The sequence below is a fragment of the Alligator sinensis genome, unplaced genomic scaffold (genome assembly GCF_000455745.1).
Source record: "Alligator sinensis unplaced genomic scaffold, ASM45574v1 scaffold670_1, whole genome shotgun sequence".
In the NCBI taxonomy this organism is placed as follows: Eukaryota; Metazoa; Chordata; order Crocodylia; family Alligatoridae; genus Alligator; species Alligator sinensis.
The window spans coordinates 1,285,017-1,297,657 of NW_005842297.1; the positions used below are offsets into that span (position 1 = coordinate 1,285,017).

At 43.5% G+C, this 12,641-nt stretch overlaps 1 protein-coding gene across 6 annotated transcripts in view; it reads right to left on the reverse strand.

Annotated features, from left to right (window-relative positions):
• Positions 1 to 4,375: 4,375 nt before the first annotated feature.
• Positions 4,376 to 12,641, reverse strand: part of PHTF2 (putative homeodomain transcription factor 2) — a 150,515-nt gene continuing 142,249 nt past the window's right edge. For all 6 annotated transcript variants that reach the window (XM_025209604.1, XM_025209605.1, XM_025209607.1 and 3 more), the window contains 2 exons: positions 9,290 to 9,415; positions 4,376 to 6,883 (listed from right to left, as the gene is read on the reverse strand). In XM_025209604.1, coding sequence (XP_025065389.1) covers positions 6,863 to 6,883; positions 9,290 to 9,415 — 147 coding nt within the window. In that variant the 3' untranslated portion in view covers positions 4,376 to 6,862. The remainder of the gene's footprint in view (positions 6,884 to 9,289; positions 9,416 to 12,641) is intronic.

Here is a 12,641-nt window from a genome sequence, read left to right on the forward strand (position 1 = left end):
GTTTGACCAACTCAAAGCAGGAAGACACCGCTAAGCCTTTCCTGTTCCTAACCCTGGTCCTAACCAGCACTCAGCTGCTCCAGCAGGAGACCCCATGAAAACTGGCTACAGCGACTGGTGTAGAAGTCCCAAAATCCCATCCCTGGCCCAGATGCAAATTTGCTTGCTGCCAAAACACCTCCCGGATACAACTCCAAGTCGGGTCCCCAAGCTCCATCCAGCTTCTTAACAGTGTGGAGGAAATCATTTAGAAGGAAGACGCAGCTCTGTAAAAGAAGCTCCTGATTTAAGATTAGTTGCTGACATGGATCAGTGGGCCCATGGATCTCGAGGAGCCCAAGGACTGAATACCAGGGTTCTTTCCGGTACCTTTTGGACAGTGTTGATCGGGGATGCCTGACTTTGCTGAGCTTTGCAGAAAAGAAACTTGTTGTACATCAGGCATCAGAGGGGACTGCCGATAAGTTGCCAACGCAAATTATTATTGTTGCCTGTTGTTTTGTTATCTGTGCGTAGTCGTGGTGTCTTAAGTCAGTAAACCTTTCTTACCTTTCTACCCCCCGACCACACTCTCAATCCTGAACCCTCCGCAGGCAGCTGGGACAACCCTTCATGTATTTAAAGACTGTTATCCAAGGGTGCACCGATAAAGATTTTCTTGGCTGATACCGATAGCTGATTATTCACCAGGCATATTGGCCGATACCAATCCAATAACCAATTTACAGGAGCACAGCCAGGCAGTGTGGAGAGCACTACTCTGCAGGTAAGTCTGTGGAGGGAAAGGGGCATGGGAGAGAGAAGAGTCATGGGGGGACAGATGGAGGCCCCCAGGGTGAGGGAGGGCATGGGACAAGGGCAGGGGGCACCGACCAGCCAGCACAGTGAATGGGACCCTGGGGCTGGGGCGAAGCAGCAGGCAGTTTGACCAGGGGGCAAGAGGGGGTGCAGAGGGGGGCAGCTCCATGCCTTTGCCCCAGGGGAGGCATGGGGGCATTTGCGCCCCCAACACAGGATGAGGGTGGAGGCAGGTTGCCTGTTGTGGGCTCAGGGCTCTCCACCCTGCTGCCTTTGCCTTAAATGTCGTGTGCTGGCTGCCCAGCCCCCAACCCACCCACGTCGCAGTGGGAAGCACAACTTACCACCCCCACTGTTGCTGGGTGGCCAGGGGATGTGCGGCTCCCAAAGCAAAGGTAGGAGGTTAGAGAGTCCTGAGCCCACAGTGGGCAGCCCTGCACACAAATCTGTCCTCACCCTGTACACAAATCTGGGGGGACATGCTTACCATGCCCCCCCTGGGGGTGCATGCAGCAGCAGGGAGCTGCCTCCCTCCCCACCCACCCCCACACCTTCGGATGAGTCGCCCACAGCTCCTTCCTGCTCCCCTTACCAACCCTGGAGTCCTATTCACTGTCCTGACTGGGCAGCACCACCAACCCCAGCTCCTCCCTGTCCCACTCCTTTCCTCACCATGGGGGCTCAATATGCCCCTCCAACATCCCTTCCCCATTTACAGACTTACCTGTATGGCACTGTTCTCCATGCTACCCGGCTGCATTCCTATCCACATGCATGCATCCAGCTGTGCACATGAATGCAGCGTCTAGGGTCCCAGCCAGAAGGCATATTATATTTATTGGTACATTATTGGCCGCACCAACCAAAAAAAGCTGATAGTAGATAATGTTAATTTCCTTTTTATTGGTGCTGATCCAATATGGCACCACTATATCAAAGCTCCTCTACTATTACCAAATCTTTCCACACTACTCAATAAGATGCATATCTCTTGTGGCCTGAAAGAGTGCTATGCTCCCTCTCTGACCCCTGATGGTTCTCAATGAGAAGAACGAGGTGCATCAGGAGATGTCTCCCTGTTGTAGGCTGATGCAGAGGATGAAAACAAATACATCCTTCTAGGGACAGAAATAGTTTTCCATCACAATAACTGGGGAAGGACTGGGTGAGGACCGTGGAAGACACTACATTCAACCAGGGTAATTCAGGCTCTACTACTGAAAGATTCCCTAGTTTGGTCTAGGACGTGGGTATTGAAGGAGGCAGTACTATGAGTGTCAGCACAGTTATGATAAGATGGTGCTTGTGAGTTTGATTAGTATGACAAACATTCATGAACTGTCAGTGCCAGCTGAGGAGTCATAACTGACAAATGTCAGTCTGTATGTGCCTTGAAGGATAATTATTCTCATCTTTCTTTCCCACCCCCAAAGTGCAGATCAAGGACACTTATACTGCCCTTAGTACTGTAGCTACTAACAGTCAGGATAATTTAGTGGAGGAAACATCTCTAACACTTAGGACAGAATTTGAAATGATAAGGGCACTGCTTGAGCATGGCTGTTCAGAAGAGTGGTCCTTACAGGACTCTCATTTCTTGGTGTCTAAGACACAATTCATGGAGCACTCTAACAAGAAAAGACTTAACCAAGTATCTTTTGCCTCAGGTAAAAAGTAAACAGCAGACAGAATAGTAACTGTATTCCGCTATTCTGGGAAAAGGAGACACTGAAGTACCGGAAGGATTCAAAGATTCAAAAGTCTGGGGATTTAAGTTTATGTAAAGATATCTGTGTTAAGATGCCCATCATCTAAAGTAAAACTAATTAAAATTGGATTTATTTATTTATTTATTTATTTTTAGAGGAAGTGAGAAATTTTCTGATGAAACAGTTTTCTTTTAGAAAATACTGATGTGATCAAATTAAACATTTCAAAGAACATATCAATTTTGCTTATATTATCAAATACTTAAGTATTTTTTTCAAATAGGTCAAAGTGAATTGGTTTGAGTCCACTTCTGACTTTTAAATTATTTAAACTATGAATGTATTTTGTAATCAAATACAATATATAGCCAATATAACTTAAAAAAAATACTTGGGCCTTATTGAGAAAAATATTGAATGTTTTGATTAGTGTGGCAGGGCACGGTTGGTGCCTGCCACTTTAAGAGCTGAGCCAAGCAGCCAGCAGGTGCTTGATTGCAGCGGTCATTTTAGATCTCTGTCCGCCAGGCAGAAACATCGTTTGCCTGCAAGGCTGCATGCAACATCCAGGAGGTAAGGGCAGGAGCTGTAGGGGATGGTTTGGAGGCTCCTGGTCCTGGGCATAATCTAAAACTGCACCCTGCCGGGAGCGGGTGGCCTGGTGGGGCTCTCAGTGGTGCGAGAGCCCCCAGGAAATACCAGGCCAGTTACCACCCTGGTAAGAGGCAGATCAGGGCACCTTAACCCCTATCCCCCACAACTTTGTGGGTATAAAGTGGGGCCAGGCATAGCTGTAGCCACCTGAGCCCTGGGAGGGTGCAAGACCCAGAAGGGACCAGGCATGACTACGGCCACCTGAGCCCCACTGGGGAGGGAAGCCCTGTAGCCCCAGTGAGAGGGCAGCCCCAGTGAGGGGGCAGAGATGTGGCGCCCCAGTGAAGGGGAAACTAGAGGGCTGGAAGCCCAGTACGTCTGAGTATACAGAGTTACCTCAGAAGGGGCCAGAGAAAGCTTAGACCCGGTCGGGTAACTGGCTGGCCACTATCCCGGTGAAGCTCACGGGAGAGGCCCAAAAAATGGTATGTCTGCCACCCAAAGTATGAGCTAGCTGAAGTCTATGGCCAAAAGGCCCGCTCCAAGGGAGAGCAAAGCGGTATAAGTTGTCGAGGCATGAAAGACACCCTGTGAGAGGTGGTAGAGTGCAAGAGGCCCTAGTGAGAGGAGGGCAGTATGAATGTGCATGCATCTGAGGCCTGACAACGAGGGCTAAGCTTGGTCCGACTGGAAGCTGGGGACATTGTCATCTGGAGGCCACCTGCAAAGCCTGGGCTGCAGTGTAGGGGAAGAATGAAGCCACAGATAACACCCCCTGGCATCAGGGAAAGAATGGGCAGCCTCCTGCCTAATTAACAGCCTAATTAGATATCATCAAGGCATGGCAGACGAGACAGGTGGGTGGTATGCCCAGAGGCAGGTGGGGGAAACTAGCACTGTGGCTAGTCAGGGAGACCCACTTTGCCACAATTAAACTTATATTTTTGTAACCTACATTTTCAGTAACAAAGCTTTTTGTTGATACAACAAATCATTCTGCATCTGATAAAGCCGATTTTTAACAAGAATCTGCCTTGAGTATATTTATGTTCCTTTTTTCTGGGTTGAGAATTATATAATTGACAACTGCAATTCACATCTATAAACTCAAAATGATTTCTTGCTTTGACTTAGTCTTTTCTATGGTCCAGGACTTGGCTATTTTCAGTAGAATAATGGTCATCTTACACTTTTAAAGCTTCATATATTTGGATTTAAATTTATAGAAGTACTGCACACATTAACCAAAAGACACAGTTCATTGCACAGTTTTATACCATCAGTCATCGAGTGCTTTATTCCAAGCCTGATCACACTTTCAGTTACAAAACATGTGGCAAAAATAACAGTTAACACACAAGATCTGCCTTATTTCTACTTACCTCTATTTTTGTACTGGCATTTCCATATTAAGGGATGGAAAATATTTCTCTCATGTCTTGTCTTTTATTATTGATATACCTAAAGGCAGCAATTAATTCAATATGTTTCATCAGTTTTCACTTAATTTTACAGACCCCCATTTTATACTATCAAAGCTGCCACTATTAGTGCAACAATCCAGCATACTGCTAGTTGCCGAGGTATATGTGGTTACAAACTAACTTCCACCTTCAGCCCAAACTGTTATTTTTATTTTATTTTTTACTGAAAGCAATATATTCAACCCCTAAAATTCTTTAAAATATTTTAATTCTGAAATAAATATGGTCTTTTATTTTTATTTTGTAATAGTGACAGGCTGTGAAAACCAAGAACCTTGTCTTTTACCACCTACACAACTCCTGCTGTATTTTTTTTCTTAAAATATATTCTGTGCAAAATTAAGTTTTGTGTAGGTCTGTACCTTATTTTGGAAAAAAATTATAAAATATACTTAATTCCTAAAAACAATCCCAACATCAGACAACATAGAGGAAGAAGAAATAGATCAGATGCAGCCAAATTTTTCACAAGAAACTAAATATAGTATGTTCTTAAAGCTCCAGTAATACATTCCTTCAAAAAAAAAACAAAAAAACCAGAATGCACTTTGGTCATTATTAAACATTAGTACAGAGGCAAATAAAATACAAAATGCTTGTTTGTGTTGCTTTATATATAAAAAATAATTTTATACCACACAAGTTTAAGTTATATTATCTCAAATGATTAACAATTCTGAAAATTGCTACGTATTGTGTAATGTCTGACTTTTTAATTTTTTTGCAAAATTATTGTTCTTTCTATTCTTTTCCAGCCTAAAGCAGACAATTTTTAGAAAGCTACTCAAATATATTCCCTTAAATGCAATACATCAAGTGTGCTCACAGAGGATGTAGTTAGGTTTTACAATGTCATTTAAGTGAAATATTATGTAGTAGCTTAAATTAACTGTCCTTTTTTAAAGGACAAATTTCTAGTTTTCTGATTCCCAGGAACTGAGCCAGAATTGAGCTAATGTAAAAAAGGAATATCAAAATGTCTCTCCTTCAAGCATCATCAGGATTTACAATGGAGACCTGGCAATCTCAATAAAAACACAGGAAGAAGAGTGTTTGTGGTGCTAATGGTAGCATCATTTAATTTTTTAATTGCCTAATAAGCTTTGATGGATTTTGTAAATTATATTCTTTTAGGTGGTATGGGCATAATAACCCCATCCAAACAGATAAGACTTGCATCGTACCCTTACCCTTTTCTGGGCTTTTGTTTTGCTTTGTTTTCCATTCTTAAACTTACATGTGGTATAAATAGCATATACTATAGTGTACTATGGGAGAATATTTATCTTACTCTTCATCATACATTATGTGCCTTCTTCAATAAACAGGGTTTTTCCACTCAGGGAAAAAGTCTAAATACTTAGCCTGCAAAGGTAATACATATTGCACCACAGTCCACCATAATATAGTCAATTTACTATATATAAAGGTCCTTATTAAAAGTAATAATAAAAAGTGCACATATTGAGCATGCACAGTCAGAGCTGTGCAAACAGCCCAGTGTTTCAAATAAATACAATAGTTCATTTTATCAAAATATCTTACAGCATGGTAACCATTTACAATTATTGCTCTAATAAAATTGTTATCAAAGAGCACTTATTGACCTGTTTTCTAATACTTTACTAATACCCAAGGGTGCCTGAATTGCAGCTTAATTTAGATCCTGGAATCACCCAAAAATATTAGGAAACCAGCTCAGTTTTAGTATCAATGTAAAGTATTTTCCCTACTACCTGTCATTCTATATTGTCAGTACTTTTCTCTGTAAGTCACATTCTCTACTGTCACCAACAACCTACTGATTTTATGATTACTGATCAATGATTAGTGCAAAATGAAATGCTCTATGCAACTTTAGAAAAATTTAAGGTAAAGTAAGGTGACTTAAGTACAGCATTATTGTAACTAAACATTACAAAATACAAAAGCTAAGCATTGGCTTCGGCTTTAACAACAGACATAGTAATTTAGTGTGACCAATTTACCAGGATCTCAAGTATGTGGATAGCAGTTTTCTTACCCTTTCAATAGCTGAGCATAATAATGCTTGAAAATAAAATACAAATGTCAACTAGTACATAAAAAACAGTGAGAAAATAAAATAAATATAAAGATTGCACAAGACAGTCAGATGTAAACACTTCAATTTTCCAAACTACATCCTTGAAGAGGCCATAGCTTCTGAAACCCAGTTACAGTGACTGCTGTGAGGCAGTTTAGTCAATCAATGCACTTTTCTAGAAGACTCTGCTACTTAATCGTCTTCGAGTACTGTCATGATTTGATCTTCCAGAGCTGAAAAAGTTTAAGCAGCAATTAATGTTTATTTTACACAAATGTTCTATTAAATACTAAAGTTACAATTGCCCCAGTGCTGATCTCTGAGGCTAGGGACAGACATTACATATAAACTGGTTTAACTGATCAGAAACTGGTTTAAACCTGTAACAGAACAGATGTTCAGTGCACAAAGATCAGTTTGAAAATGGCTGAAATAGTTTGAGATGCACTTGGTTGAATGTAGTATCAGTCTTAACTGATTTGGGTCAAACTGGTTTATGCAATGTCTGTCTCAGATCCCTTGCTGGTTTGAGATAAACCAGACTCCCCCATCATCCCGGCATGCTCTCTGGGCTGGGCGGGGCTCTCTGCTCCACAGCAGGGTTGGTCCCTCCCCTCTGCTCCCTGGCTGCAGCTCCAGCAGAGACTGCGAGCTGCTCCCCTGCTAAGCAGGAATTCCCCCCTCCCCTCTGCCTTGCTGAGAGGTCTGTGTATTAGCTAGCAGACCACATGCTGGCTACAGTCCATGCTGAATCAACAGGCAGAATAAACAGGTAGCAGGTAATGTCCCTCTGTTGTTTTCTTAATGGAGTGATAAAGACCAAGTTAGGGGTGATAAACACTGTGTTATCAATTCCCTGCTGGACTACTCAGAGTCTTGCCAGGGCCTGGCCATGCCCCCCCCCCTCAGCTCAGTGCTGTGGAAGGGAAGAAAGAGCTGCTCTAGCGCCCCCCAGCTTCTCGCCTGAGTCGCTGCAGGCATGTGCCTGCACGTCTGGGATGTCTGTGCAGTTGCAAGTGATCTAGCCTAGCCAGGTTAGACTAACCTGCAAAGATTGAATCAATTCAGGCTCAGGCTTTTTGAATGTCTATCCCTAACCAGGGTGTGTGCCACACAAGGCATATCACTGTATCAAAGCCATACAGCAGAGGTGTCAGGATCTGACCATGGAGCCCTATCATCCAGCCCATGGTGCTGCCTTGTATTGGCCCTGAACCCTGTATGCAGCATGCACTGGGCCCCATCTCTGTGCATGCACTCATAACTGACCCCACATGCTGCTTATGGCACCTGTGCTGAACCAGCCTTGTGCACTGCCTCCAGCACATACGGGCAATCTGTGAGCTCAATCTGGCTGGTGGACCAGCCCCCTATCTAGTCTGTGGGGCCAGATGAGTTTGATACACCTGATGTACAGAATCATTTACATTCCTCTATCTGTGACAAAACTCCCCATAAGTGTCTATGTAAAAAAATGAAGTGGCTAATTATCAGGACTAGAAGACTCCTACTGCTCCCTACGCCATGTATTTGGAAGTTCAGACTTGCCAGTCTGGAACCTAAACTGTGAGAGCAATGATCAGCTCATTTCCCAAGTCATGACTGATAAAATATCCTGCATTCTGGTATGACATCATGCTCAATATGGGACAAAAGAGTGGGATGTTGTTTTTTATCATGCTTTAAAAATTGTAAACAAATACAGGGCCATAGGGCAGAAGTAAGTTCTTAAATCAGATGTGGGCCCTATAGAAAAAAATGAAATAAATTCACTGAACCTATAGTAGCCTGTCTCCTCAATGAAGCCATAAAGTTGGAAGAATGTAATGTACAAGCATGTTGAAAGACATTAATAGAAAAAAAATAAATCAAAAGTCGGTATGTTACAGCCAACAAAATAAAGACCTGTTCACGTGAAATGAATGTGACTGCACTGTTTTCAAGCAATACCATATTTACTCAAATCCAAGATGAGCCCCTCCCCCCACCCCTGCTTCAATATGGGGGGAAAGGGTTCTTTGTCTTAGATTCAAGTCAAGGTGGGGGTACAAAATGCTTGCTGCAGCTCCGGCTTCAGACCAGACCCAGGCTCAGGGCCAGGGCTGGAACTGCTGCTGCAACCACTGGTGCCTCTGGAAAGGAGCCAGAGCTGCAACTGAGGTGGGGGGGTAGGAAAGAATGATGTTGTGGGCCAGGCAGCAAGGAAGACCTGCTGGAGGGGCAGGCACCAGAAAGTGTAGGCACTGCAGGAATAGGCAGGGGGCAAGTGGGGGTTGGGGGGGGATAGGTTCAGGGGGCAAAGTGTGGGAGGTGCAAGGGGTGGGGGTCAGGCTGCTTGACTCCCCTTGCTGCATGCCCCCCCGCTGCTGCTTTCTCTGCTGCAGCAGTGAGCAGAGACAAATTTAAAGACAACTCTCCAATAACTAGATTCTACACGTGGAAAATTACAACAAATGTATACATTTCCCATATATGGAATCTAATTATTGGGGTGTCATCTTAAAGTCATCTTGGGATTCAGGTATATACGGTATCTTTAAAAACGGGTTACAGGGCACATACAAGCTGAACAGTGCAACATTACACGTATTCTGGACGAACATTCCAAACTGAAATACAGAACACTTGCAAGTAATCACCTTTAGATTAAATCCAAGCAAGTCACTGATGACACCCGAAACAGCAGACAGGATGACAACCTGGGTGATGTTATAAAGCAGTGGATTCATTGTAAGCCCATATAACCTGAAGGGATTGTCCAATTCCTGGTAATGGAAAATATTTATGTAATTAGATAGAAATTATGCAAAAGCAATTTTTTAATGTCAGGAAATAAGTTACTAATAGAGCTAGTAAAGTATTTCATACCACCCTTTATAGCAATACATTAAACAGAATTGTGATAATCAAGGTTCCTGGTTTTCTCTGTTTAAAAAATGCAAATTCTCCAATAAAGATCACAAATTCTCCGATAAAAATACACAAAATCTGTGTTTTTTCCATGATTAAAATGAAACTCCACTCTATATATAGGTATCAGTTGAACAATGTTTTATTGATATATTAACAATTTTAAAGCAATTCAGAAGCCTACTAGTGCCTTTTATGGATAAAATAAAATCCATATACCTATGAATTTTAGTGTTTGATTTTGGTTTTTTATCATGAAAAATCAGAGTCTCCCCTGCCCCCTTCACTCACCAGGACATGAGTCCAACTCTGGATCTCCCTCCATCCCCCACCACACTGCTTTGTGGTGCTGAGCAACCCTGATATGTCGGTACACTGACCATGCCATTGCCCCTCATTCCTGACCTGCAGGCCCCCTAGCCCTGCTGGTGCCCCTCACTTCCCACCCACAGACCCCTCCCTCTCCCAGCTGCCAGGGCTAAGGGGTCAGAGACCCAGGTCCGCAGTCCCCTGCCCCTGGCAGTGGTGCCTGAGCCTCAGCAGCTGTCCACAGCTGGACACCACTCCCCCTCCCACACAAGCAGCATGGCAGGAGCAGAGCCCGTCAGGGCAGGTGCGGACTGCCTGCTGCAGGCTTGGGGCTTCCTGCCCTGCTGCCCTTGCCTCAGGGTCTCCACAGCCCAATGGGCAGGACCTGGTGCAGCAGGGCACAGTGGGGCCACGTGGGGAAGCTCATTGCCACCGCTGAGAGCTCCATGCTACGATGGTGAGGAGCCCCCTGCCTGCCCAGCAGCAGAGATGAGCATGACTGTGCTGCCACTCCCACTGCTGCCGGGAGGGCAGGGGGCACCTTTCCATGGCAGGGTGGGGAACCGAAGTTCCCCACCTGTCCCCGCTCTGCCCTATGCACAAATCTGGGGGACATGTGCCCTCCCCCTTCCCCTCTCCAGGAGTGCATGCAGCAAAAAGGAGCCAGTCCTCCCCTGCTCCCTGGATGAGTCACCCACAACCCTGTCCCACTCCTTGCCTGTGCCCTGCGGCCATGCATTCGTGCCCCAGGCCCCAAGCCCCACACACCACCTGGGCTGGGCAGTAGCCCCAGCCCTGCCCATCTCACTCCCTCCCTCCCTATGGGGACCTCAATCTCCCTCCCCCTCACCAGACTTACCTGTGGGAGCTACTCTCCAGGCTGCCTGGTAGCCATATGCATATGTGTGCATGCACATATGCACGTGGTGCCCCCTGCCTGACCACCCTCCTCCCACTCCCCATAGGCCCTTGCTGGCTGGAACTCTGCTAGTATGCAAGGGGAAACCCACTATTTCCCATGTTTTTCTCCTTTAAATGACAAAATCTGGGTTTCTCTCCTCAAAATGCAGAAAACCAGATTTTTCTCCTTAAATTGAGAAATTCCAGGTTTTGCCATGTTTTTCCATGACAAATTGAAAACCTGGATTTCTGGTGATAAGCAATTATGAGTTCCTTCTAGGGCTGAAAACAGGTCATAGTATTGACAAATAAGTCAGTTTAAGAAAAGAACTGCTGACAACTCCAGTCGATCAATCAACTGGCTTAATGCCATACCCTGTTGTAGCACAGTACATCTGTCTGAAAAGGATTTTGAAATTAGTGGTATAAGAAAACCACATAGACCATGCTTTCAGTAGAAAGAGAATAATTTGTAGTGAAATGGGCAAGATCAGAGAAACATTTTGAGACGGGCTGTTTTACTAAAATCATTTTAAAAATAGAGCTAAACGAAACCCATTATCTGATACTTTTTCATTCTAATGGAAAAACAGGGCTATTAGCACCAAAAGCTGACATGTAATGAAAACCCAGAGCTATTAGCACTAAGTGTTGAAATGTAGTGATGTTAACCAATAAAGTGTAATGTATCAGTGTTTAGATGCAGCAGCCCTCTCAATTCTGTCAAAGGGTTAATATAACAGTTCTTATTTTTAGGACAAATATAGTATTAAATATATTAGTTCAGTGTGTTATGGAAAGAGCATCTTTCCAGGCAGAAACATTTATCTTTTTAGTGCAAGAAGAAACCGATCAAGAAATAAATTAAAATGCCAAATCAACCCAGGCAAATGCAGAACAAACAGTCGTAATACTTCACATTATACTTTTCACTGTAAGTAATTGTTAGATATGTGAGTAACTGTTAGATTGTTAGAAACTGAGTCCTGAAGTTAGTCAATTATTTTACAGTAAAATTACATTATTCAGGAGACGATGACTTACAACTTTCTGTAATAGCGAGTTATTTATATATCATCAGCGCCTCTCAATAATTTAATAATATACAATTATTATTAGTACAATTTAATAATATAATTTACTGCTTGTATAACTTCTAGTGAGCTATAAATTATTTGTATTTGGATTCTCAAGGTCACAGCCCAGACAGGAGGGCCACTATGCTGTATGCTAGATATACCTAGAACAGATACAAATTTTAAAAGACAAGACAGGCAAAATGAACGAGGGAAAGGAAACACGACTGTCTTTACTACATAACTTATAAAGGGGCCCTACTGGCAAAAAGTGTCCTAGACCTTGTGGTATGCAAGCATTAAAAGCTCATAAATAGATTACCTGCTTCCTGCATGGTCATGTGTTTTTGACTGCATCTTTTACTGAATATTTGCTGAACTACACAATTCAGTAACCTACAGTAAAGTCTTCTAGCTGCAGATTAAAGGGGTCTCTACTAAAGTTATTTTATGCAAAGTGACTATAGCTGCATACAAACATTCAAATAACCTAGGAGAATTCTCCCAGGTTTACTCTCAGGAGAGAGTAAACTCTCCCCAGAGAAACAACTCTCCCAGGAAAAACAATATCTGTACGATGCCTCTGTAATCATACAGTGCTTGCAGATGTGGAATCCCCACTCCCACCCCCCTCTAAAATGGTGCCTTACTTTAAACTCAGTGTGCTGAGCCCAGTCCATGTCCAGAAGTAGCACATTAGTTGTATCTGGCTTTCCCAATGTCTGTATAAACTGGATGCTTTAGTGGGGCTTTAAGTGCTTTTATCCAATAGCTGATTGAATCAGATATTGGATAA